This window comes from Ceratotherium simum, chromosome 34, assembly GCF_057802395.1.
Source record: "Ceratotherium simum simum isolate JZ-2026a chromosome 34, ASM5780239v1, whole genome shotgun sequence".
Taxonomy (NCBI): domain Eukaryota; kingdom Metazoa; phylum Chordata; class Mammalia; order Perissodactyla; family Rhinocerotidae; genus Ceratotherium; species Ceratotherium simum.
The window spans coordinates 261,650-284,149 of record NC_141933.1 but is presented as its reverse complement, the minus strand read 5'-3'; the positions used below and the strand labels follow the sequence as shown (position 1 = coordinate 284,149).

Below are 22,500 nucleotides of genomic sequence, written 5' to 3'. Positions count from 1 at the left end.
AGAGTCTCCGAGGAGTCCCGGGGCTCCGAGACTCTCCCGGCTGGCTGGGCCGGTTTAGCCTCTGCCCGCAGGCCTGGAGGCCCTGGCTCCCAGGGGCTGAGTGCAGGACAGTCTTGAGCGCCAACCTTGGGCGCGAAGGGGGACACATGGGTCCGCCCTAGGCCCTGGCTGCTGGGCGGGGCTGCACCTGCCGCAGCCGCCGGGGCGGTCGCCGCTGCGCACCTGGCCCAGGTGAGCCGCCCCGCCCCCGCGGTCACGCGAGCCCCAGGTCTTGGCAGCAGGTGAGTGGCAGTCGCGACTCAGACTCACGGGGGTGAGTGGAGGTCGCTAGCTCCCGGGAGCCGGGACCAGGGCTGGAGCTTGGGGGGCCCGGGTGCGCCTAGCCCCGAGGAGCCTCTGGGCCGTGGCGGGCGCGGTCCCGCAGGAAGTGGCTCGGAGCCGGGCCGGCTGCCCGCGTTGCCCGGAAGCCCGAGCTCCTCTGCATCCCAATCCCTTGGGCCCTGGGCGGGCAAGAGCCGCCCTTCCCGCTCCGCCCGACGTGGGCAGTGGCTTCCTTGTGACTTTTGCGCAGGAGGAGGGGGACTGGGAGCGCGGGGACCCCCACCTCTGCCCGAGCCTCGGATCCCAGGCCTGAAGCCTCCCAGGGCGGCAGAACGAATCGAGAAACAGCCGGGACCGCGGCACCGGTCGCCGGGCAGAGCTCTCGCCGTCTGCGCGTCCCCGCTCTCCGTGCGCGGCCCCGCGCCCCACCTCGACTTCCGTGCGCGCTCCCCCTGCCGTCAGCGAGCCCCGACCTCCGTGCGCGGCCCCGCGGCCCCCCACCCCCAACCTCCGCGAGCGCACCTAACCTCTGCGCGCGCGCCCCCGCTCCCCGCGCGCCCCACCCGCCCTACGCGCGCGCTCCCGACCTGCCTTCCCTGCGCGCCCCCGAGCCGCCAGCTCACGGCACAGGGATAGCGGGGGTACCAGGGCAGGTCCATCCCCCGGGAAGGCGGAGCGCGAGATGTGGGGTGTGTGGCATTGGGTGCCCGGGGGGAGCAGGACGGAGCCCCTCGGCCTGCGGGGCCACAGTCTTTTATGTACGTTCTTTCCTTCAGGAGAGACGTCCGGGGTCGCAGCGCGCGCCAGGCGCGGAGGGGCTGCACGTTCCAGATGAGGGGGAGACGTTCGGAGACTATGGGGTGCTGAGCAGCAGACCAGACAGTGTAGGGGGGAGAGGGAGCGTGCGCTGGCCGGGGGCTAGGCCGACACCGAGGCTCGAGGACAGCATCCCACCGCGCGCACCGAGTTCAAGTGCCTGAGGGCGGGAGGAGCTGGGCCTCTCTAGGAAGCCCGGGGGGTGGAGGGGTGGGCGGTGCAGGGGGCGGGCTTGCAGTCGAAGGGCCGTTCCGGAGAGTGCCGGAGGCGATGTGGGTTTTTACGCTCTCTTTGGAGAGTGGGTCCGGGGGCGAGGGAGGGTGAGGGTGGACCTTTAGCTGAAGGAAGGGGGCATCCAGACAGGGCTGTGAGATGATGGCACAGATGGGCAGGCAGAGCAGCGGACAATCCGGCAGGAGCTTTGAGAGGGGGTGAGGCTGGTTGGGGACGCGGAGGAGAGCCTAGCTCCTTGCTTCCTTCCTGGGTATCCTGGGCAGTTCACCTGTGCACCAGGTGATTTGCTGTCTGCTCGCTGGCGTCCGAGCCCACTGGCGCACCTTCCAGGAGGGGCTAGTGCCAGCTCCAACGTGCATAGAAGAAGCCGAGGCTCAGTGGGGAAGTGGTGTGGTCAGGCCTCCCTCCAGTTCTGAGGTCACCGAGCCCAAGATGCACCATCACCCAAGGGTCTTCAGGGCCACAGGGGGCTTGAGCAGGGCTGGGACAGAGTCAGAGGGAGAACATAGGGAAGTCGATGCTGCACAAGGAGCTGAACTGTGGGCCCCGCCCCTGCATGGGTGACAGCACACTGGGCTGCAGGGGACCCTTGCCCCCTGACTCTGGGCAGTGATACCAGCCACCTGTTGCTGGGCCCAGAATCCCAGGTCAGCCTGGAGCGGGGTGGGGGAGAGGGTGGTGACAACAGGAGATGATGACTGCCCCCACCTGGGCTCAGAGCCGAGGAGCCTCTGCCGAGGCCTCCCATTTGCTTCCTTATCCGGAAAAGGGGGCACTGGCCTCCCATCCTAGCCTGATACCACAGCCTCCTTGTAACTATGCCTGGGAGGTAGACAGGGAGGGGCCAAAGGGCCCTGCTCAAGGCCCCATTATTTGCAGGAGTTCCACAGGACCCCCCTCCCCCCGCAGGTCAGAGGCTGCTCACTTGGGCCTGGGGGAGCGACATGGAGACTCCCCCCTTCCTGGGTGTGGCATTGTGGGGATATCCAGGAAGTGGGCCACACTGCCCAGCTGGCCCTTCTTGTGCGTGTGCAAGATGGCCCTGATCGGGGGTCTCCTTGCCAGCACCCACACACATCCCCCTGGGCCCCAGCCCCTCTGCAGCGCCCCAGGCCTGGCCTCGGGAAGTTCGGGGCCTGGTGGGCTGGGGCGGGCCCCAGAGGAAGGAGCCGCTTGACTCAGAGTTACAGGAAGAGTGGGGCAGGCGGGGCGGCGAGAACCACCAACTGCCCGCCTGCCTGCGAGGGGGGTGGGTGCCTGGGTGGGGTTTAGGGTTAGGAGAGGATGTGACTGCGAGGCCAGGAAGCTACGGGGAAAGTTCTGATTAAACACACAAACAAAAGCCAGGTCGTCACCGTGCTTGGCGATGCGGCCCGGGCAGTCGTGGTGATTTGGACCCGGCCAGGGGCCCAGCTGAGCAGAGAGCTTGCTCCCAAGCACACGCCAATGACCTCAGTGACCGACATCCCCCCCCCAAGGAGGAAAGAGCCGGAACCAGGTGACTTCGTGCCCTCCCACATGGCCCTGCCACTCCCCGTGAACCTGCATCCTCATCCTCTGTGCTTGGAGTCAGGGCTGGCTAAGGGGAGGCCCGTAGCACGTGTGGCATGAGTGTGCACGTGTGTGTGTGCCTGTGAGAGAGTGAGGGGCACAGGAGGCTGTGTGTGTGCCATTGGTGGCCAAGGGTGGGTGTGAGGCGCAGTGTGTGTGGTGTGGGGTGTGTGCAGATGCTTGTGGCTATGCGCCCTGTGGGAGCTGTGGCAAGTGTGTGCGGTGTGTGCCAGGTGTGTGTACCACAAGAGGGTTGGAGGTGTGGAGACTGTGCATGTGTGCACACAGACCAACATAGGAGCTTAGTGCAGGCATGTGTGGGGAGAGGGCTGAGTGTGCAGGGGGTGTGCCAAAGTGTGTGCAACAGAGACTGCAGGGTAGAGGTGTGCAGGAGAGGGTGTGCAGGGGGAAGACACCTGTCACCTGACCATGCAGTTGGGCCTTAACTTCCAGGAGGGTCGGGCTGCCTTCCAGGGCTAGGAGCTCTGAGCTTGAGGAGGTTGAGGGACCACAGCACGAGGGCCTGCTGGGCTGGGGGCACATCCTTCTAGGCACGCTGGGTTGGGGGTGTGAGCTGCCCAGTCCTCCACAGCCCCTCAGTGGGCTGGCTCTCCTACTTCAAAGGCCTTCTCAGGACTGCCCTCCACCCCAAAGGGCTTCTGGAGAGACCCTCCTTGCCAGACCCCTTGGGAACGTGCCTGACACTCCTCTAATTCCTAAGGAAATTCCAGCCCAGCCAAACCCGGGGCTTCTGGCTGTGCAGAGGCCGGGCGAGGGCTGGGGACTCATGGGCTCATCCGTGTAGGAGGAATGGGTGCAGGCTAAGAGACTCGTCGCTGCAAAGCCTCAGGGGCCCCAGGGGTGGGGAGGACGGCCCGAGGGAGCCAGGGAGAGGGCCTTGGCTCCATCCCCACACTGGCCCCCAGTGTGTCCACTCAGCAGGGAGAGCTTGGAGTAGGTGCTCAGTAAATACTGCTGGATCAACAGGGTGAACCTGGGCAACGGGGAGGGGGTGGCCCAGGCCCACTGCTGCCAAGGAGGCTGTCAGCGAAGTCTCCAATGCTGGGGGCTTCCCGCCCCTCCCCTTGGCCCGAATCCCTTTTGTATCAGAAGGCATGTGTGGCTGCTGCCGATGTGGGCCTGGAGTGGTCCCAGACACTGCACAGGAGAGAAGAGTCGCCTACAGGTGGGGTGGGGGCTTCCCTTGGAGAACTAGATGGACAAGTGGACAATGTCTCTGGTTTGGAAATGACAAATGAGGGGATGTGGGCACAGGACCCAGAAGGAGGGCTGCCCCGGGAGGCCCCTCGGAGCAGACTCAGGCCAGCCCAGCCTCCACGACCTCGGCCTGGCCCAGGCTCAGGTGCTGTGTCCGCGGGCACATGTGTGCACACGGGGCTGGGTCCAGAACAAAGCCCTAGAGTTGGGACCGTGGCTCAGAGTCAGGCCGCCCGGCACTTGCGCCTCCAAGTCCCCGGGGACTGGCTGAGTGCAGCCTGCACTGCAGCACCCCTGTACGTGGCAGCCCTGTCCCTGGGGACAGCGGGGACGAGGCCAACTACTGGCCTCACAAGGGGTCTGGGAGGTGCACATCCACCACTCCACCCTGAGTTGTCATGGTGGCCGTGGGGCAGGTGAAGGTCCGTCCAAGGGCGCCTCCCAGCCCCCTGGGCCGTGTGAGGCAGTGCCCACTCTGGCCATGTGTGAGGTGCTGGTGTCTGGGTGTCCTGCTGGCATCCACAAGGAAGCTAGTGCAAAAGCAGTGCTGTCTGTGGCCAAAGTTACACGTTAACTCATCCTGTTCTTGTTTAACTTGCTCCCTGGGGATGGTGGCAGCCTCTGACCCATCCTGGCACCCTGACTGACCAGCCACGAGGACAGAGAGTGAGTCCTGCCCAGCCCCTGGGGGACCAGTCTGCTCGGCCAAGGAGCCCCATGGAGCCGGGGCTGGCACCGGTGCCCAGCCTGCCCCAAGGAGGCCCTGGGCAGACCATGGCAGGTAGATGGGTCAGAGAGGGACAGGCATGGGCCCCACTCCCACCCCCTGCCCCTTAGGCTGGCTCCACACTGTGAAGTTGCCTGGGCTCTCTGCTTGGCCTCAAGCCAGGGGTACAAAGGCCTCTACTCGCCACCCCCATGGCCTGTGGTTCTGACCCCACCGTTAGGATGGGCCTTGGGCCCTCACCTGCCCAAGGCCTCCAGACCAGGCTTGTGGGGGTCAGTAAAGCCCAGGGGTACCAGGAGTGGGCGCTCATGGGGGGTACTGGGGGCGGGGTGGGTAGATGTGGGCTCCTGGGAACCACACTACCAAGATGATGGTGGTCTTCTCTGATCCCTCGCTAGGGCTCATCACCCCGATTTAGGATGAAAGTTCAGGTCTCAGGGAGGTGGGAAGGTTTGTCTGGGCTCAGAAGAGGGTCCTAGGACCCCAGGCTCCCATCCCAGGTGGAAGGTGCTGGCACGCTCTGAGCCCCCAAGCTCCCAGTGCCTGGCCCTGCACCAGGGAGCTTCACAGCAGTGGGCAAGAGGTGCACAGGGGATGTGGGGGCTCATGTCCTGGGTGGACGAGCAGCCAGATGGGCCCCGCTGGGCTGGGTGGGTCAGCTCAGCTGTGACTCTAGCCACTGCCCTCCATGCCACTGTCCTCTCCAAGGACAGGGCAGCCACAGCCAGGGCAGGCAGGACACACAAGACCCAGCCACCACTAGGGGAAGACGTGCCAAGCACTAGACCCCGTCCACTCGTGGACGGAGATGGTGTGGCCAGCAAGCAACACACACCACTAGCTGTCTTGTTTTTTCCTGGCCCATGGACTGTCTGTGGACAGTGGGAGCCCAGCGTCCTGGGCACAGCTAACCCACTGGGTCCTCTCTCTGCAGGTGCCTGCAACACGGCCCCTGACTTCCTCTCCCCGTCTGGAAACCAGGTCCTGCGGCCTGCCCTGGGCAGTGTGGTCACTCTGAACTGCACGGCCTGGGTGGTCTCTGGGCCCCACTGTCCCCTGCCCTCAGTCCAGTGGCTGAAAGATGGGCTGCCGCTGGGCAATGAAAGCCACTCCAACCTCCACGAGGACTCCTGGTAAGAGACCGGAGCGTCTAGGGTCAAACTGACCACCCTGGACATACCCATGGCCAGTGGCCTCTCTGACCTACACCTGGTCTGTAACCACCCGGATGTGGGCTGGGGAGTGACTGCCAAAAGACGTGACGTGGCAGAGTGCCACTTTGGATGCAGATTGAAGATCAGTGACCACAGGGACTGATGGCCCCTGTAGACGCTCACTTTGTAGACTGCCCAGGGCTATGGGTGCCAGCAGAGTCCTAAGGCCTGAATGAGGCACTGGCCATCAGGCCAAGCCTGGGATCAGAGGACTTGCAGGACCCAGACCCAGGATTAGGGTGACCGTCCCCAGACACATCCGCACCCCCTACAGGTTCTGGCTGCTTCTCAGAGCTTATAGCCCGAGGGCTGCCCAGGAAGCCCACATCTGCAGCCTCTCTGGGGGAGTCCCAGACAGGTGGGGCTCTGGGGCGTCCACTGATGCTCTCCGGCCCCAGGTGAGAGGGTGGGGCCTGGTCTCCCCAGGGTCAAGTCCAACTTGTCAGAGGTGCTTGTGTCCAGTGTCCTGGGGATCAACCTGACCAGTGCCAACGACTATGGGGCCTTCACCTGCTCCATCCAGAACGTCAGCTCCTCCTCCTTCATTCTTCAGCGAGCTGGTGAGGGGCACACTGGGGTCGAGGGTAGGAGGAAGGCCCAGGGGGCCTGGGGCGCCTAGAGGCTGGGGGAGCAGCCGCTCAGCTGCAGCTCTGTCCGCAGGCTCGGCAGGCCACGTGGCCGCCGTGCTGGCCTCCCTCCTGGTCCTGCTGGCCCTGCTCCTGGCAGCGCTGCTGTACGTCAAGTGTCGGCTCAACGTGCTGCTCTGGTACCAGGACACGTACGGGGAGGTGGAGATGAACGGTGCGTGGGGGCCGGCAGACAGGGAGGGGGGTCAGGCTTAGCTCCGGGGGGTGGGGGTGCCCGGGCGAGGAGGGGCGAGGAGGCGTCAGCCCCTGGAGGGCTTCGGCGAGCACCGTCCAGGAAAGGGGTGTCCGTGCGGCCCAGGAGGCGTAGGGCGGGGTCGGCAGGAGGGCTCCACGTGGAATCCGGCGCTGGGGAGGGTCTAGGCGCGGCCGCGGCGGGACCAGCGGGGGCGGCGTCTGGGGGGCGGGCCTGTGCCCTGGGCCCGGGGAGGCGGCGGGGGACCCAGGACAGGAGAGTGGCCCCGCTGACCCGCCGCTGTCTGCAGACGGGAAGCTCTACGACGCCTACGTCTCCTACAGCGACAGCGCCGAGGACCGGAAGTTCGTGAACTTCATCTTGAAGCCGCAGCTGGAGCGGCGTCGGGGCTACAAGCTCTTCCTGGACGACCGCGACCTCCTGCCGCGTGCGGGTACCGCGGCGCCCCGCCCTCCCCAGGCCCCGCCTCCGCCTGGCCCTGGCCCCGCCTCAGGCCCCGCCCCGCCCCCTGAGCACCGGGCCAGGCCCCGCCCCGCCCCCTGAGCACCGGGACAGGCCCCGCCTCCTGGGCACTGCCGAGTGAGGCCCAGGTCCCGCCCCTGTCCCCGCCCCCTGAGCGCCGGGTCAGGCACCGCCCCCTGGGCGCGGCACCTGGCCCCCACTCCGTTCCGGCCCGGCCCGGCCCCGCCCCGCCCCCTGAGCGCCGTCAGGCCCCGCCCCCTGAGCACGGCCGCGTCTGGCCCAGGCCCCGCCCCATCCAGCATCGGGCCCCACCCCCGGCCCCGCCCCATCCTGCCTCCCGCCCAGCCCCGCCGACGCTCGGTCCCCGCAGAGCCCTCGGCCGACCTGCTGGTGAACCTGAGCCGCTGCCGCCGCCTGGTCGTCGTGCTGTCGGACGCCTTCCTGCGCCGCGCCTGGTGCAGCCACAGCTTCCGGTGGGTCCCGCGCGGGGCGGGGTGGGCCCCCGCCGCGCCCGGCCTGACGGTGCCGCCCCGCAGGGAGGGCCTGTGCCGGCTGCTGGAGCTCACGCGCCGACCCATCTTCATCACCTTCGAGGGCCCGCGGCGCGACCCCGCGCACCCCGCGCTGCGCCTGCTGCGCCAGCACCGCCGCCTGGTGACGCTGCTGCTCTGGAGGCCCGGCTCCGTGGTGCGTGGGGGCCCAACGCGGGGAGCTCCGGGGGCTTTGTGCGGGGGACCCCGTGGGCGGGGGCTCCGTGGTGCGGGAGGCAGGGGCGCGGGGAGGGGAGGCCCTCCGCGGGGAGCTCGGGGGCGGGAGGTCTCTGTGCGTGGCGCCCCGGGAGGGGGCTCCTCGAGGTTCGGGAGCCGGTGAGCGCGCGCTGCGGGGTGTGCCCTTTAATGCCGGAGGCCGGGGGCTCCCAGTGTTCACGCCGCGTGTGCTCACACGCCAACCACCCCACCCTGGTCCCCAGACGCCGTCCTCCGATTTTTGGAAAGAGCTGCAGCTGGCGCTGCCGCGGAAGGTGCAGTACAGAACGACGGAGGGAGACCCCCAGACCCGGCTGCAGGATGACAAGGACCCCATGCTGATCGTGCGAGGCCGCGTCCCTGAGGGTCGGACCCTGGACCCTGAGCTGGACCCTGACCCCGACGGGGACCTGGGTATGCCCACCTGGCCCCACCCCCGACCCTGAGAAGCTCGGCCTGCCGTGGAGGGGGGCTGCACAGGGCGGAGGAGCCCAGAAGGGGGCCCCGGGCCGGGAACTCCGCCTTGCAGCCCATGGATGGGTCAACCCCCCAGCACCCCTCACTGCCTTCTGGAAGGCACTTGGGCCCCAGGCCTGGCTGGGACCCTCCAGGACCTCCAAGCCACCATGAGAAGGGTGCGCAGGGAGCGACCCCCAGGCCCAGGCAGTGGGGTCTGGCAGAGGGCAGGCTGTGGGCAGCCCAGCCTCAGGCCTGGTGGTGCCCCCTCCTCAGGTGTCCGAGGGCCTGTCTTTGGGGAGCCATTGGCTCCACCGCAGGCAAGTGGGGTCTCGCTTGGAGAGAGCCGGGGCAGTGAGGTGGACATCTCGGACCTCGGCTCCCGCAACTACAACGCCCGCACGGACTTCTACTGCCTGGTGTCCGAGGACGACGTGTAGCCCTGCCTACTGGAACCGCAGGATTGTCAGGGACAGCTGGGGGCGGGGGGCAGGGGGACTTTTCTCCCCTCGGCAGGATCAGGACCCTGCCTGCCTGCAGTCCTGGGACCCTCAGGGAAGGGGGTGGCCCCAGCACCCCTCCTTGTGCCAGAAATAAAGTCCTTTTGGATCCTGCCTGGGCCTCGGCCTCTCCTCTCCTGGGCAGGGTACCCGTCATTCCCATCTCATGGCCACCTGGTCACCAAATCTGGCCGTCCACTCAAACCCGCCCTCTCTCCATTCTCTGTCTGGAGCCAGCTCAGCTGTGTCTCTGGCAGTAGCCTTCTCGGGCCTCCCAGCTTGGGGGCGCCAGTCCCCAGCCACACTCTGATGCAGACACATCCAGGGGTGAGGCCTCTTAGAGACTCCAGGTTCTGACCTTTGCAGAAGAATCTTTTTGTTGTAAAAACATCAGTGGGAGCTTCACAACCAAATGGCCTGGCTCAGTGACCTGGGGGAGGGGTCCAAGAACCTAGTGGACCTCACATCTCAGATGGACAGCATGAGAGCCACTGGTTGGGCCAGCCCAGGCCTGGGGTGAGGGCAGACAGAGGTGTTGGGTGCGTCTGCCACGTGAGCACAGCCCAGCAGGGCAGCACCGAAGCCAGGAGTGGTCACTCCTCTGTGCACCAGGTCCCCAGCTCTGCTGCATCTGCACCTCAGTTGCCATCGGGGCTGCCTCTGCTGTCTGCCCCACCTCCTCCACTCTCCCCTGCTGGACGCTTCCTCTTCCCTGTCCTGGGTCCCATGACCTGGACAGGCCTGTGTGTGAGCCCAGAGGGTGAGCATCCTCAGGGGCAGACGTGATTGTGCCCGGGGACACTCCTGAGTCCGTGGATCCAACCCCCAGGTCAAGCCAGCTGAAGAAGCATGCAAGGCCGTGGCTCCTGTGTTCACAGCCACCTTTATTCCCAGCGTTGGCTGTCCCAAGGCACTGCCAGGCCATGGCCAGCCCCAACTTTGCCAGTGTGACCTGGTCACCACCACATGCACCAGAGCAGCCTCAAGCCCTCCCCTACCCCCTGCCCTGCAGAAGCCAAGTCCCCAGCCACAAGCCCCCATCCCCTCCCTGGTGGCCCAGGCCCTTCAGAGTTGCACGCGGGGGTCGGGTGAGAGACCATGAGCCATCGGCCTTCTCCTCCAGGCCAGCTGGCGAGCAGCACAGAGCTGAGCCCGTCCCTCAGAGGCTGGGCCTCGTTGCATCCTCCTTCTCCAGGAAGCCCTCACCTACGGGCCCAGGAAGTCCTCCTTTCGATAGCCCTTCTGCAGTGAACAGGGGGCCCAGAGTCAGGGCGCATGCCTGCCCGCCCAGCTCTGCTGTCCCTGCATCCCGCCCTCCCCCATGTGCTGGGCGTGGGCCCCTCTATCTGGGTCCCTGCTGTCCTTCCCGTGTCCCCTCTTCCTGAGTCTCCTGCTCCACACAGGTCCCCGTGTGTCCCCCGACGCCCTGCACCTGGGTGCCACACCCATGCCTGCCTGCCCGGCTCCCGGCACATACCGCCCGGAAGTCCCGGTGCAGCTTGTTGTACTGCCACAGATTGGCCAGGAGGCTGGAGGCCGCCCGGGAGGACTTCTCGCTGTCAGGGCTGGGGGAGGAGGGGGAGCAGAGGTCAGCAGGTGACAGGCACGGCCAGAAGGCAGGGGGGCTGGGGTCGGGGCCCTCACCCGTCCCGATTCTTCTTGATGAAGACCAGCTTGCGGAGCCCGTCGAAGTAGAGCAGGTCTCGGGCGGCGATGGGACTGGCCACCACCAGGTTGTTGAGTACGGCGATGATGTTGACCAGCACGTCGGCCGGGGGGGACTTCTCACCCACACTGCCCGGCAGCTTCTCAATGAGGTGACTCACCACCTTGGTGGCTGCGGGAGGTGGGGAGGTCAGTCTCCACCCCCACCCCCAGCCACCTTGGCACCTTCGGTCCCTGCTTCCCCAGGGAGCTGGCCTGCCCGTCCATCCACCTGGCTCCAGCTGGCCAGAAGCCAGCCCAGGGGGGCAGCCGTAAAGACAGAATCCAGGTGTGCGCCCAGCCGGGCGGGGCCAGGGCAGAACCCAGGCTGCGGGACGGCCTGACTCACACATCTCGTCCTTGTTCCTGGCATTCCGAGACAGGTTTCGGATTAGGCCGGTCAGCGAGCGCAGCTGGTGGTGGTCCGCAGTCCGAACTCGGTCCAGCAGCGGGTTCAGGATACGCTCCTGTTCCAGCGCCAGGCGGCTCAGCACGCCCGCCCACTGCAGGGGGGGAGGGGAGTGAAGAGCAGGTGAAGCCCGCCTGGCGGGCCCATGGCCAGCACTGCCGGCTGGCCCCCCTCTCGATCCTCACGTTTCCCCGGGGGTCCTGGGCAGGACGGGCTTCTCCATCTCACCAGCTCATGCACCGTCCCTGCTTCTGCCTTTGCACTCCCGCCAGGAACCTCACCAAGCGTGACCCCGGCAGAGTCCCTTCTGGCTCAGACCTCCCAGGCACCTCCCCTAAAACCCCGTGCAGAACCTAAATCCTCACGGCCACCGTGGCCTGCCCTGTCTGGGGTGCCGACCTCACGCTCCTTGCTGCCTTCTCGTCCCTCCTGCCCAGCAGAGACCGGAGGGTGCCCTGCCTCCTCCTCTCTCACTCTGATGTCCTGGCTCATCCACCCGTCTGCATTTGTCCTGCTGTCCCCCCCAACCCCACACACGGTAAACTCCTGGGGGCGGGCTCCCACCCCCCGTACGCCCCTAGTGTCCCCAGTGCATGGCCAGGTGTGGCTCCTGTCAGGCTGGGGCAATTGCCGTGTGCTCCCAGGACAGCTGTGGGGCATCGCAGAGAGGCCCTCACCCTGCGGTCGCCCGCGGTAATGTTCTGCAGGGCGCCCGCGGCTGCCTCCGTCGTGTGCCGGTTCAGCTCACAGCGCTGCAGCAGCCGGTTGTACAGGCCCACAATCTGGGGGCTCCACAGCCACTCAAGGCCCTTGGGGTCCTTGGACACCTCGGCGAAGGTGAGCGCGTCGGCCATGAGGGGCAGCTGTGCGGGAGGGTGCGGAGGGTCAGCCGGGGTCAGGCCAGGACCCCTGCTCCCACTGGCCCGCCCAGGCCTGAGCCCACCTCTCGAAGCCGCCGGCTCTGCGGTGTGAAGCAGCCCACCACCTCACCGGGCGGCGCCCCAGCCGTGTCCCTGCGGCCCCGGCCCTCGAGCCGCTGCAGGGCTGATGGCGGCATCTCGTCATACAGGCGGTAGGACAGGTTCCTCAGCACGCACACGGCGTTCTCCACGCTCTGCGGAGAGCGGACAGTGGTCAGAGTGGGCTGGAAACCCCCGGGTCCCCTCGTCACCAGCTGCCCCTCACCTTGTCCTCGCACTTGCCCACATCCAGGGCGTGGTTGATATAGGTGACCAGGGCGTCCACCAGCCCATGACACTCACGCATCTTCTGGCGAGTGGCCTGGGAGGCTGAGCTGAGGTTCCTGTTGGCAGAGGCAGATCAGAGACCCCACAGGGACCCCCAGCAGAGCCCACCCCCACAGAGACCCAGACCCACAGGCTGCGACCCTGAGCACCGATCCCCTCATCCCCCGAGCTGGGCCCTGCCCCTTGGCACCTCCTGCTCCTGGGCCCTGCTGGACACTGCTGGCCCTGGTGCCTCTCACGCCCACCCCCATCCACTCCCCAAAGCGTCCTGAGGCGGGTTATGAACGTCCGGCCAAGTCCCTGATTTAACGAGACCCAAGCCTGCAGCCCCCAGAGCCTGCTGACGCCTAAGGGTGGCCATGCCTGGCAGCCGGGTCCACTCCCGTATCAGCGCCTGTGCCTTGCCTGGTCTGTCCACTCCTCCCAGCCCCGCTGGCCGGCTCAACCTTGTCATTGGACCTCAGATTCAAATGCCCCTTCTGCAGGCCTCCCCTGCCCCTCCCAGGCACCCGGCTCTTTCCCCACGGCCATCGTCTCGGCCTCTCTCAGCCGACAGCCCGCACACCTGAGGAAGCCCGTGGCGTTGTAGAAGATCTCAGCCTCGGAGGCGTTCTGCTGGATGAGGGGTGGTCCCCCGGCCCCCGACAGGGGGCTTAGCACCAGGTCCGTGAGCTGCTCCAGTGTGTCCAGGGCCAGGCGGTCCTTCAGGTTGTCGCTGGAGGACAGGTTCCACAGGATCCCTGGGGCAGGAGGGCCAAGGCCGCAGTCAGGGACGTACCCCGGCCCCTCTGGCTGTTGCAGGGAGGGTGGGGGGAGGCTCCTGACCACTCCCAGGGCCCCGCTGCGGGGAGTCTGAATGACCTGCAGGTCATGGGGCTGCACGGAGCAGAGGGACAATGCTTGGGAAACTGGCGGGCCGCAGGCAGCTCCACAGAGACATGGCATGAGAACAGTCATGGGGACCGAGGAGAGAGATGGGACGGGGGACAAGGTCAGAGGCAGAGAGAGGAGCGGGGACAGAGAGGGGACCCGGCCACCTGTGACATTCTTGCGCAGCTCATCGTCCTGCTCACGCAGCGTCCGCAGCAGCTCGAAGATGCCGTTCTCCTCCACCAGCGCCAGCTTATTGTCCGCGTTGTCGTAGATGAGGTTGCGCATGGCACCTGTGGCGTGGCGCTGCACCTCCTGGTTGGCGTGGTTGAAGAGCTTCACCAGCCGAGGCACGGCCTGGAGGCTGCGGGCCTGCAGACAGAGGCGCATGGGTGTCAGCAACACATGTGCACACTAGACAGGAGTGGATGCAGGTGTGTGTAGATGTGTGCCAGTATATGAAGGTGTATACAGATGATGCAGGTGTGTGCAGGTGTATGCAGCTGTGTGCATATGTATGCAGACATGCAGGTGTGTGCATATGTATGCAGACGTGCAGGTGTATGCAGCTGTGTGCATGTGTGTGCAGGTGTGTGTAGATGTGTGCAGGTGTATTCAGAAGTGGACGGGTGTGTGTAGGTGTGTGCAAAGGTGTGCAGAAGTATGCAGAGGTTGACAGGTGTATGCAAGGGCATGCAAGTATATGCAGAGGTGTGCAGGTGTGTGCCAGGGTATGCAGGTGTGTGCAGGTATATGCAGATGTGTGCAGAGGTGTGCAGGTGTATTCAGATGTGTGCATATCTATGCAGACGTGCAGATGTGTGCATAAGTATGCAGGTGTATGCAGATGTACATAGAGGTATGCAGGTGTATGCAGAGGCGGACAGGTGCATGCAGGTGTGTGCAGATGTGTGCAGAGGTGTGTAGGTGTATGCAGAGGTGTGCAGGTATATGCAGGCATGTGCAGATGTGTGCAGGTATATGCAGGCATGTGCAGAGGTGTGTAGGTGTGTGCAGGTATAGGCAGGCATGTGCAGGGGTGTGCAGGTGTATTCAGATGTGTGCACATGACTCCCTCCTGCCCCTCCCCTGGCGAGGAGGCTCTGGGCAGAATGGGGTCTGCCCACTCAGCTTGGGGATCAGAGGGGTGGTCAGGGACTGGAGGTTAGTGAGAGTTGGGGCTCCAGGAAGGTGGTCAGCAGGGGTGTTTGTGGACCAGCAGGGGCGGTCACCTGCTTCTTGGCTGCGGCGTCGCTGTAGCACTTGTGCTGGATGTAGGCGGCTCCCAGCACCTGCAGGTTGGGGTCTGAGGCCATGAGGTACTTGACCGCTGAGGGCAGGTCAATGTCGTCGAAGCTGCACAGACAGGGGCCGAGGGTCAGCCTGAACCAGGGATGGACCAGGGCCACGGCGAAGCCCCCTCCCCGAGCCAGGCCCAGCTCACCCACTGCTGAGCCTCTGCAGGGTGCGGTGGCTGCCATAGCTGTCCAGCCCACGCATATCCGGCAGGTGGCCAGAGTCAGCCAGGCTGAGGCTGAGGCTGCGCACGGACGGCGCTCGGGTCACAGGTTCCAGGACCCCCCCTGGCACCACCCCGCGGCTGCGGTGGCTGCTCTGGAATCGCTGCAGGGTCCGCATGGCGGGGGCACGGATCGTCCGGCTGGGTGGCCCCTCGGCAGCCTCCGGCCAGTCCAAGCCCCCTGCCCGGCTGGAACTGGAGCTGGCCTGGCGCTCATAAGCAAAGGCCCTGTAGGCAGAGGCGGCCGAGGGTTCCAGCTGCTCGGACACCACGCTGTAGCGGTCGTCCAGGGCCCTGGCCCCCAGCCTCAGTGAGTGCAGGGACAAGGTGTCATAGTCCCCCCGGCCCCCCACCCCACCACGCTCATGGAAGGACACGGGCCGGGCAGGTATGGGCACCGTGGGCGGGCCTTCCCTGTACCCCATAGCCCCAAAGGCGCTGCCCCCACTGCGGGCAGAACTTAGCCTCCGACTGGGGCTCAGGTCCACAGCTGAGCGGGAGGACCAGGAGGCAGGGCCGTAGACTGGCTTGGCGGGCTTGGCGATGGGCCGGAAAGTCTGTGGGGCAGGGAGGGGAGGGTAGTAAGGGGTGCGGGGACTCACCCGGCACCCGTCCCCTCTCCCTGACCCTGGAGCCCCCAGCCTCCCCCAGCAACTACAGAGCCCAGACTCTCCTGGGGCTGGCCAGGGTGTCACTCACTGACGTGCTGTCCCCACTGAGTCCTTGGGAGCGGGAGCTGAAGCCAGCCTGCAGGGTGTGGTACTGACCCCGGGATGTGCCTGTGGACAGGGACAGTGGTAGCTGGCCGGGCCAGATGGCAAAGCACTGGCCTCCCACTTCTCCTCCATGACCCTGGGACCCAGGGCAGGGAGGCCGGGTGGACTCCAGTGGCCGGTGTCTTGACCCCTGGTCCCTGCCATCGCCTTGTCTCAGTTCCTGTGACGTCAGCCCTGGTCATCCCTCTCCCACAGCCTCCCGCCCCTCAGCTGTGCCAGGGGATGGACGCGCTCATCCCACTGACCACCCGGCTGCCTGGAGAATGTGCCGGGGTCTCCATCTGCCCTCCAATCCCTGCCAGGGCCCAACACCTGGCCCCCTCCTCCAGGAAGCCACACTGACCTCTTGTCAGCCCGTCCTGTGCTATGGTCACACAGGAGTGATGCTGCCCTCACCCAGGACACACAGTCTCCCTGGCCATTCTGCCCTGAGGGGCAGTTGTCTGTTCCACCTGGCAGAGCCATACCCACCCCATCCAGTCACACAAACTGAGGGCACTGGCTCCAGCCCGGCTTCATGGTGATGGACACAAAGGTGGGTGGGTGGAGGGTGGAGAGAGAGGAAGGACACGGAGGGCTGGTGGAACCAGTGGAAAGATGGGTGGATTGATGGTCAGATGGCTGGGTGAAGGGAGAGCTGAGCCAGGAGGATGGAGGGACGGGAGGATGGAGGGATGGGGGCACGGAGGGATGGGGGACGGAGGGACGGGGGGATGGAGGGACGGGAAGGGAGGATGGAGGGACGGGAAGAGGGCGGGAGGAGGGTAAACGGACAACTGGATGAAAACGCGGGTGGATACAGAGTGGACACACGGGTGGGCGGGGTGTGGTTGGTCAGATGGACGGAGGGATGGGTGGACGGACAGACAATGGGTGCTGGATAAGGGCCAAATGGAGGCAGTGCAGTGAATGGACTGGGGAGGCACCAGGTGATGCCAGGGGCTGGGTCTGTGGACGGGGAGGGGGTGTCTGGGGGTCAGCCTCTGCCAGGGTCCCTGCTGGGGCCACACCTTGTGGGAGAAGAGCCACATCTCCCCAGAAGGCTGAATGCACCCAGGGGTGAAGGGAGGTGGGGCAGAGGCCCCTCCCAACCCTCTGCCCCAGACCCGCCCTGTTTAATGAGGCTTCTGAGCCGGGGCTATTAACCCTCTGATGCTGGTGAGGCTCAGCCAGGGGGCACGCCCCCAGCCTGGAGACCTACCCCCACCCCCAAATTATAATCCTTCTCTCCCTAATTGACAGGGTAGCTGCGTGGTAATTAACCCCTCCCTGCTCCCTCATCCGCCCCATGACCCCTGGGCCCCCAACTTGGCCACCAGCAAGGCTGAGGCTCAGGGAGGGGAGGACCCAGGAATACAGGCTGCCCTGGCGTCCCGCACTGGCTGACCCTCTTCTCCTGGGACCAGTGGCTGGAGGCTGGTCGTGGGGAAGGGCCCTCTAGGCGTCAGGTGAACCACTGTGAACAGGCTCTCAGCCCTTGATATCCTGGGAGGTTCATCCCACTGTTAACCTCCACCCCTGTTGTTGCAGCCTGGCAAGGAAGGAGACGGCCTTTCCAGAACAAGTGCCCTGAGCTTGCCGTGTCTGCGGGGCCCTTTAACACACTCACATCCACACAGCGCACAAACATGCACACTCACATTCACATACGTGAACACACCCACATCCACACACGTGCACGCACACACATTCACACGCTCACACGCGCACACACACGTGCACTCACATCCACAAACACGCACACATTCACACACGTGCACACACTCACACACACAAACAGGTGCACACAGGCACACTCACACACACGCACACTCGCATCCACACACGTGCACACACTCACATGCACACTCACGTTCACACACTAACAACACTCCCATGCATGCACACACACATGCACACACACTCCCATGCATACACACTACCACGCACATACGTGTACACATACTCACATTCACACACTCGCATGCACACACCAGTGGAGCCAGGATTCCTGCACAGGGTCTGCAGCTTGGCTCTTGGGGCACACCCCCGCCCTCAGCTCTCATAGAGAATATCTGGGTCACTCCAGCCGGGCTCTCCCCTGCAATTCCGCAGGGAGACCCTGGTCCAGACAGGCCTGGATTCCCGAGCCCGCCCCCTCATGTTTCTGTCTGCGCATTCCCGAGGGGCATGGGGGGTGCCAGGAGGGAGGCTGGAGTCTGGGCGTCTGTGTCTTAGTGTGTTGTGTCTCTGTGGGACTGACATGTGTGTCTGCGTGTCTCTGAGACCGTGTGTGAGTCTGGTACGTGGGACCCGACTGTGCCTGTTCCGGGTTTGCAGACAGACATGGGCCTGCCTGGCCCGCCATGTGCTGTCGTCCCCCACGGAGGGCTCAGGGCCGAGGGGGCAGGTGGGCCCAGCCAGGCTCAGCCGGGAGGACCCTGGGGTCCCCGCTGGGTGGTGGGAGGCCCCACCCATGCTTCTCCCACGCTCGGTGGGGCGGGGCGGGTGACTCAGGGCAAGGCCTCAGTGAGTCAGGGAGCTGAACCCTGGAGCCCGCCCCACCGAGGGCTCTGGCCCTGGCACCACCACACCCGCCAAGGCCACCTCTGCCGCCACAGCTGTCCCTGCCGCCCGGTGCCCACCCTGCCGGCGTCCGCTTACCTCTGGCTGCCTCGGCCTCCCCCTCGGGCTCGGCCACCCCGTTGTGCCGTGGCTGCTGGCCCAGCTGCAGGAGGCGGGCGCGGACCTGCTCCTGGACGCGGGCGGCCCGCAGCCGCTCGGCCTCCGGCCCCTCGGCGCCCCGGCGGTCCAGCTGCAGGTCCGAGGGCAGAGCCAGGGAGCACACGCCGGCCTCGGGCTGCAGGGCCGACAGCAGGAAGTTACCGTCCTGCATGGCGGCAGGTGCGGGCTGGATCCGCCTGGCCTGGGCCGCGGGGCCACCTCCAGCCCAAGCTGTCTTCACCGTCTGTCCCGAGCGGCCCTGTCCCCCAAGTCCCCTCCCTCCTGGCCTCGCCCAGAGCCGGGCCTGGAGACAGACGCCCGCCCAGCCCTGAGCTCAGCTGGGGGCGGGGACACCTGGGCCAGGTGGGAGGGAGGGGCCACCGCCTGCTTAAGGGGAAATTTCGGCAGAAGAGCAGGCCCTGCGTGGCCCAGATCCTGGCCTGGCCTCCCCGCCTTTCGCCGGCCCCAGGAGGGGCAGCAGGGGTCTGGGCCCAGCTTTGTTCCCAGCCTGCAGAGGTCACAGTGGGCCCTTTGGGATGGGGGTCGGCTAATCAGGCCCCACTATCCTGAGTGTTAGGGAAGGGCCGGGGGAGGCCACTAGGGAGCCTGTGGCTGGCCACCCCCGGGAGTCCAAGGAGGCGGGCTCCCCTCCCTAGGGGGCTGGGGGCTCCAGGTAGCTCCAGGGACTAGGCAGCCCAGCCACAAGGCTGGGGTGAGGCCTAGGCAGGGGTCAGCATCAAGAGTCACTATTAGGGGTCCGGGGTCAGAGAGAAGGGTCAGGGTTGAGGATAAAACGATGGTGGCAGAACTTTAGGGTGGAAGGGGGCCCTCCCCTACAGAATACTTGACCTGGTCCCTGGTGCCTGGGAGACCCCAGAAGCATGTGGATAGATAGACCAGCCCATTCCCTGGGTTCATGACCCTCCAGACCTCCACCCTGTAGACCCTGGAAGTTGTCCCCAGCTCCCCACCTCTGCAGAGGCCTCCGAAGGGCTGGCTTGGCCCTCTGGCGCCCCTCCCTGGTTCCTGCTCCCAGGCCATGGGGGTGGGAGGCTGTTCCCACACGTGAGTCAGGCTGGGCTGTGATGGGGCAGGGCAGGCAGGGCTGCCCCAGGGGGCTGACTCAGAGGGGCCCTCCTGCCCAGGCGGGGGCAGGAGCTGGAGTGTGCAGAGAAGAACCTGGGAGTCTGGGAGAGCATGGGGGTGTCGGAGTCAGAGGCGAGAGGGGAGGCCCAGGCCCAGCGGGGCTTGCCCCCACCCAGCTGGACCAGCATGCTTCAAGGCCTCCTGGGTCGGCCTGGCAAGGGTCCAGGCAGGCCCCTGGTAGACTGAGGGGGGGCGAGGGGTAAGCCCAGCAGGGCTGGAGGGTGGGGGCTGAGTACCTCCTGGGTTCCCCTTGAAAACTCACCATGGGGCCCACCCGAACAGCCTCCTCTGTCCCTGGAGTCTGTCCCTTTGGGCCCTCTCTCCCCTGGAGGCCCTTACCCTGGGCCCGGGGGCATTTGCTTTAATCTGCAGTCAGTCCTGGCAGAGGACATGGTCCCAGGTGGGGATGCTGGCTGGGCGGCAGTGGCCGGGGGGTGAGGAGGGGGTTCAGGAGGCAGTCCTGGGGTGAGGTCGGTGCTAGGGAGGAGGGGGCTGGAGGTGGGAGTCACAGGTCAGTGTGGGGGGTTAGAGGTGGAGGGGAGGGTCCCTGGAAAGGTCAGGGTGAAGCCTGGGGTGTGGCCGCCGGGCTGGAGGGGTGATGCATGGGTGGGAGACCTACCCTGCTGGTGGTCCAGATACTGCTGGCCCTGTGGCTCATCCCGGAGGCCACTGCTGCTGGCCCGGGCTCCATTCCGGCCCAGCACGTCCGTCTGGGGCTGCCTCTCACTGCGGGACAGGACCGTGGGGGCGGGGTGGGAATGCCCGCACGCCCAGCTCATCAGACCGGTTGCTTCCCTGGGAGATGTGTTTTGTGTGGAAAAATCCCGGGAGACAAGTTTGTGCGGTGCTGAGCGGGCCTGGAGGCGCACACCTGGCATGGGCCTGGGGCCCGCCCTTCACTCGGGTCCACCAGGTCTGGCAGCAAGGCTGAGGAAGCCAGCCTCAGGCTGCAGGCAGGGTTCTGGAGGGCTTGTGAGAAGGCCCCCGGTGGAGGGCCAGAGCTGCACAGGGGTAGGGGGGCTTTGGTGCCGAGGGAGCCATGGGAGGGAGAGCAGGCCCCGGGGCAGGGGATGGCACAGCGGGAGGCACCCCTAGAGGCCCGGTTTTCAACAGCCTTGAAAGTTCCTGAACAGCTTGCAGGGTCCCCAGTTCTGCAGAGCTTCCCCCTCCTCTTGGCAGGGAGGGCTGGGGGTGCCCCAAAGCTGTTGGTAGCAACATGTGGACCCCTCCCCATGCGGACCTCCCGCCTCTGTGGCCCAGTGTCCCAGGAAACTGCTGCAGGGCAGAGGGATCAGCCATGGCAAGAACCTTCCCCACCGTTCTCAACGCCGGAGCCCCGCGGCAGACGGAGGATTCACCCAGGGAGCTTAGAAAACAGAGCGTAGGGCTGGCTGTGTGGGCAGGGCCCGGGAATCTGCGTGTGAGCCCTCCGTGGCGTTGGTGCGGCATCCGGTTTGAGAACCTGGGACCTGCGGCCTCAAAGGGTGCGTGAGTGAGGTGGGCGGCTCCGGGGTTGGGGGGAGCCTGGACTCTGCGGTGGGGAGTCCCAAGGAAGCCTGTGGGGGCCTCTCCCTCTGACGGGGTGTAAAGGATGGGCTGAGGCGTCTACTGGAGTGGGGACCCCCGGCGGCTATTACAAAAGTCTCCAGAGGAGGAGCTGGGGATACCGAGCAGGGGTGGGGGATGGGGAGGCCTTCCGGGCCGAGGGCTAGGTCAGGAGGGGTGGAAGGAGGAGCCCCTGCTGCCGGCTTTGGTGACCTGAAGGGATGCTCAGCAGGGGTAAGGGGCTGCCATGTGTGTGCGTGCGGAGCTGGAGGAGGGGCACAGAGGGCACCCCCCGCGCCCCCCTTCTGGAGGGGGCTTATGAAGGAGCAGAAGGTGGGGAGAAAACCTCGAAGACGCAAACAGCATAATAACATTCCAAACAAAATTCAGGAGCGCGCTGGGGCACCGAGAGATTAGGTAGGTCGCCCGGGGCGCACAGCCTGCAGGCGCGGGGACGGGTCGGCGCGGCCCTCCCACGAGTGACGCGCTAGGTACGGGGGCGCAGCTCCGGCAGCTCTCGCCGCCTCTCGGCTGCAGCCCGGCGCGTCCCGGGCACTTCCGCAAACCCGCGCCCACGCTCGCCAACTTCCAACACCCTGCTGTCCAGGCTCCCGCCGAGTCCAGCCCAGGGCCCGCCTCCTCCACGGAGCCTACCCGGACTTGCGCGTGGGCGCCTTCCGGATCCCCGGGAGCCCTGGGTGCGATAGGGGACCTGGCATCCTCTGCACGCCCACCTCCCGCCTTGCGCCTTTGGCTGGAAGGTGGCTGAGGGATACGGGTCCCAGTCGGCCCCAGGGAGCGGGGTGCACCTTTCATCCGACCCCCCATCCACCGCCTGCCCTTCCGTCGGTCCATCCGTCCATCCTCCGTCTTTCCTCAGTTGGTCCTGAGCTCTTCCTGTGCGGGGGCCCTGCTCTGGGGAAGGTGTGCGTGACGGAGAGGATACGGCTCCTCGGAGATCCCTCCTTCTGGGGTTTGGTGGGCAATGAACAAACAAACGCTTTGTGACACTCTGTCCTTAGTCCACAGGAGCCCCGGGAGGGCTGAGCTGTGACGGCCTCCACCCTACAGGTGGGGACGCTGAGGCTCCAAGGCTCAGTAGCTTCCAGAAGTTGCAGTGCTGGTCAGCCGTGTGGAGACATTTCTTACCCTGGGTGACAGCAGGACGGGAGTGGTGGGGGGGGGCAGCGCTGGCTGGGGGGTGGGGGTCCTGGCAGAGCCCGGGGTGGTCCCCTAGCTAGGTCTGGGCCACTTCCTGGGGCCATTTCCTCCACAGGGACCCAGAAGGGGCATCTGCGCTGTTCACCCACCCTGGGGTTTAGCTTCAGTTTTGTTTGAAATCGGATCTGGCTCCTGTGGGTCCTTTCCCACTGCCTGACCCTGGAGCCCTTTGCGCTCACTGCCTCGCCGGTCGCCTTGTTGCGTGAACACATCGGGGCTGCGTGTGCCTCTGGGCTCTAATTTTCCTTCCCTCAGGTGGGGAAATCCGAGGCCTG

At 66.0% G+C, this 22,500-nt stretch overlaps 2 protein-coding genes across 3 annotated transcripts; one reads left to right on the top strand and one right to left on the bottom strand.

Annotated features, from left to right (window-relative positions):
- The first annotated feature begins 41 nt into the window (after positions 1 to 41).
- SIGIRR (single Ig and TIR domain containing) lies at positions 42 to 9,199 on the top strand. Of its 2 annotated transcripts, none has more exons than XM_087422370.1 (10): positions 42 to 281; positions 4,759 to 4,921; positions 5,802 to 6,000; positions 6,508 to 6,641; positions 6,742 to 6,882; positions 7,211 to 7,354; positions 7,754 to 7,856; positions 7,920 to 8,070; positions 8,354 to 8,543; positions 8,862 to 9,199. In XM_087422370.1, exons 2-10 carry the CDS (start codon positions 4,858 to 4,860, stop codon positions 9,023 to 9,025), a joined length of 1,290 nt encoding a protein of 429 aa, XP_087278496.1. In that variant the 5' UTR covers positions 42 to 281; positions 4,759 to 4,857; the 3' UTR covers positions 9,026 to 9,199. The 2 variants fall into 2 exon arrangements, with proteins under 2 accessions (XP_087278496.1, XP_004441084.1); XM_004441027.3 differs by lacking the exon at positions 42 to 281 and adding an exon at positions 2,661 to 2,869.
- Positions 9,200 to 9,578: 379 nt separating this feature from the next.
- On the bottom strand, positions 9,579 to 18,591 carry PKP3 (plakophilin 3). The gene is made up of 13 exons (XM_004441026.3): positions 18,254 to 18,591; positions 15,534 to 15,613; positions 14,760 to 15,391; positions 14,548 to 14,671; positions 13,483 to 13,687; positions 13,011 to 13,185; positions 12,384 to 12,501; positions 12,142 to 12,312; positions 11,876 to 12,061; positions 11,139 to 11,292; positions 10,730 to 10,922; positions 10,563 to 10,650; positions 9,579 to 10,327 (listed from the first exon to the last, which is right to left on the bottom strand). The coding sequence occupies exons 1-13, from the start codon at positions 18,483 to 18,485 to the stop codon at positions 10,292 to 10,294; spliced, it is 2,394 nt and encodes a 797-aa protein (XP_004441083.3). The 5' UTR covers positions 18,486 to 18,591; the 3' UTR covers positions 9,579 to 10,291.
- Positions 18,592 to 22,500: the final 3,909 nt, after the last annotated feature.

Bases quoted from the DNA above. Each gene is read 5' to 3' on its own strand.
- SIGIRR (XM_087422370.1), top strand. From the start codon at position 4,858: ATGGAGCCGGGGCTGGCACCGGTGCCCAGCCTGCCCCAAGGAGGCCCT. The intron at 6,883-7,210 runs GTGCGTGGGGGC...CGCTGTCTGCAG, and splicing joins CGGGGAGGTGGAGATGAACG to ACGGGAAGCTCTACGACGCC. The intron at 8,071-8,353 runs GTGCGTGGGGGC...CCTGGTCCCCAG, and splicing joins TCTGGAGGCCCGGCTCCGTG to ACGCCGTCCTCCGATTTTTG.
- PKP3 (XM_004441026.3), bottom strand. From the start codon at position 18,485: ATGCAGGACGGTAACTTCCTGCTGTCGGCCCTGCAGCCCGAGGCCGGC. The intron at 11,293-11,875 runs GTGAGGGCCTCT...CCCCCCCTGCAG, and splicing joins TTACCGCGGGCGACCGCAGG to TGGGCGGGCGTGCTGAGCCG. The intron at 10,651-10,729 runs GTGAGGGCCCCG...CTCCTCCCCCAG, and splicing joins ATCAAGAAGAATCGGGACGG to CCCTGACAGCGAGAAGTCCT.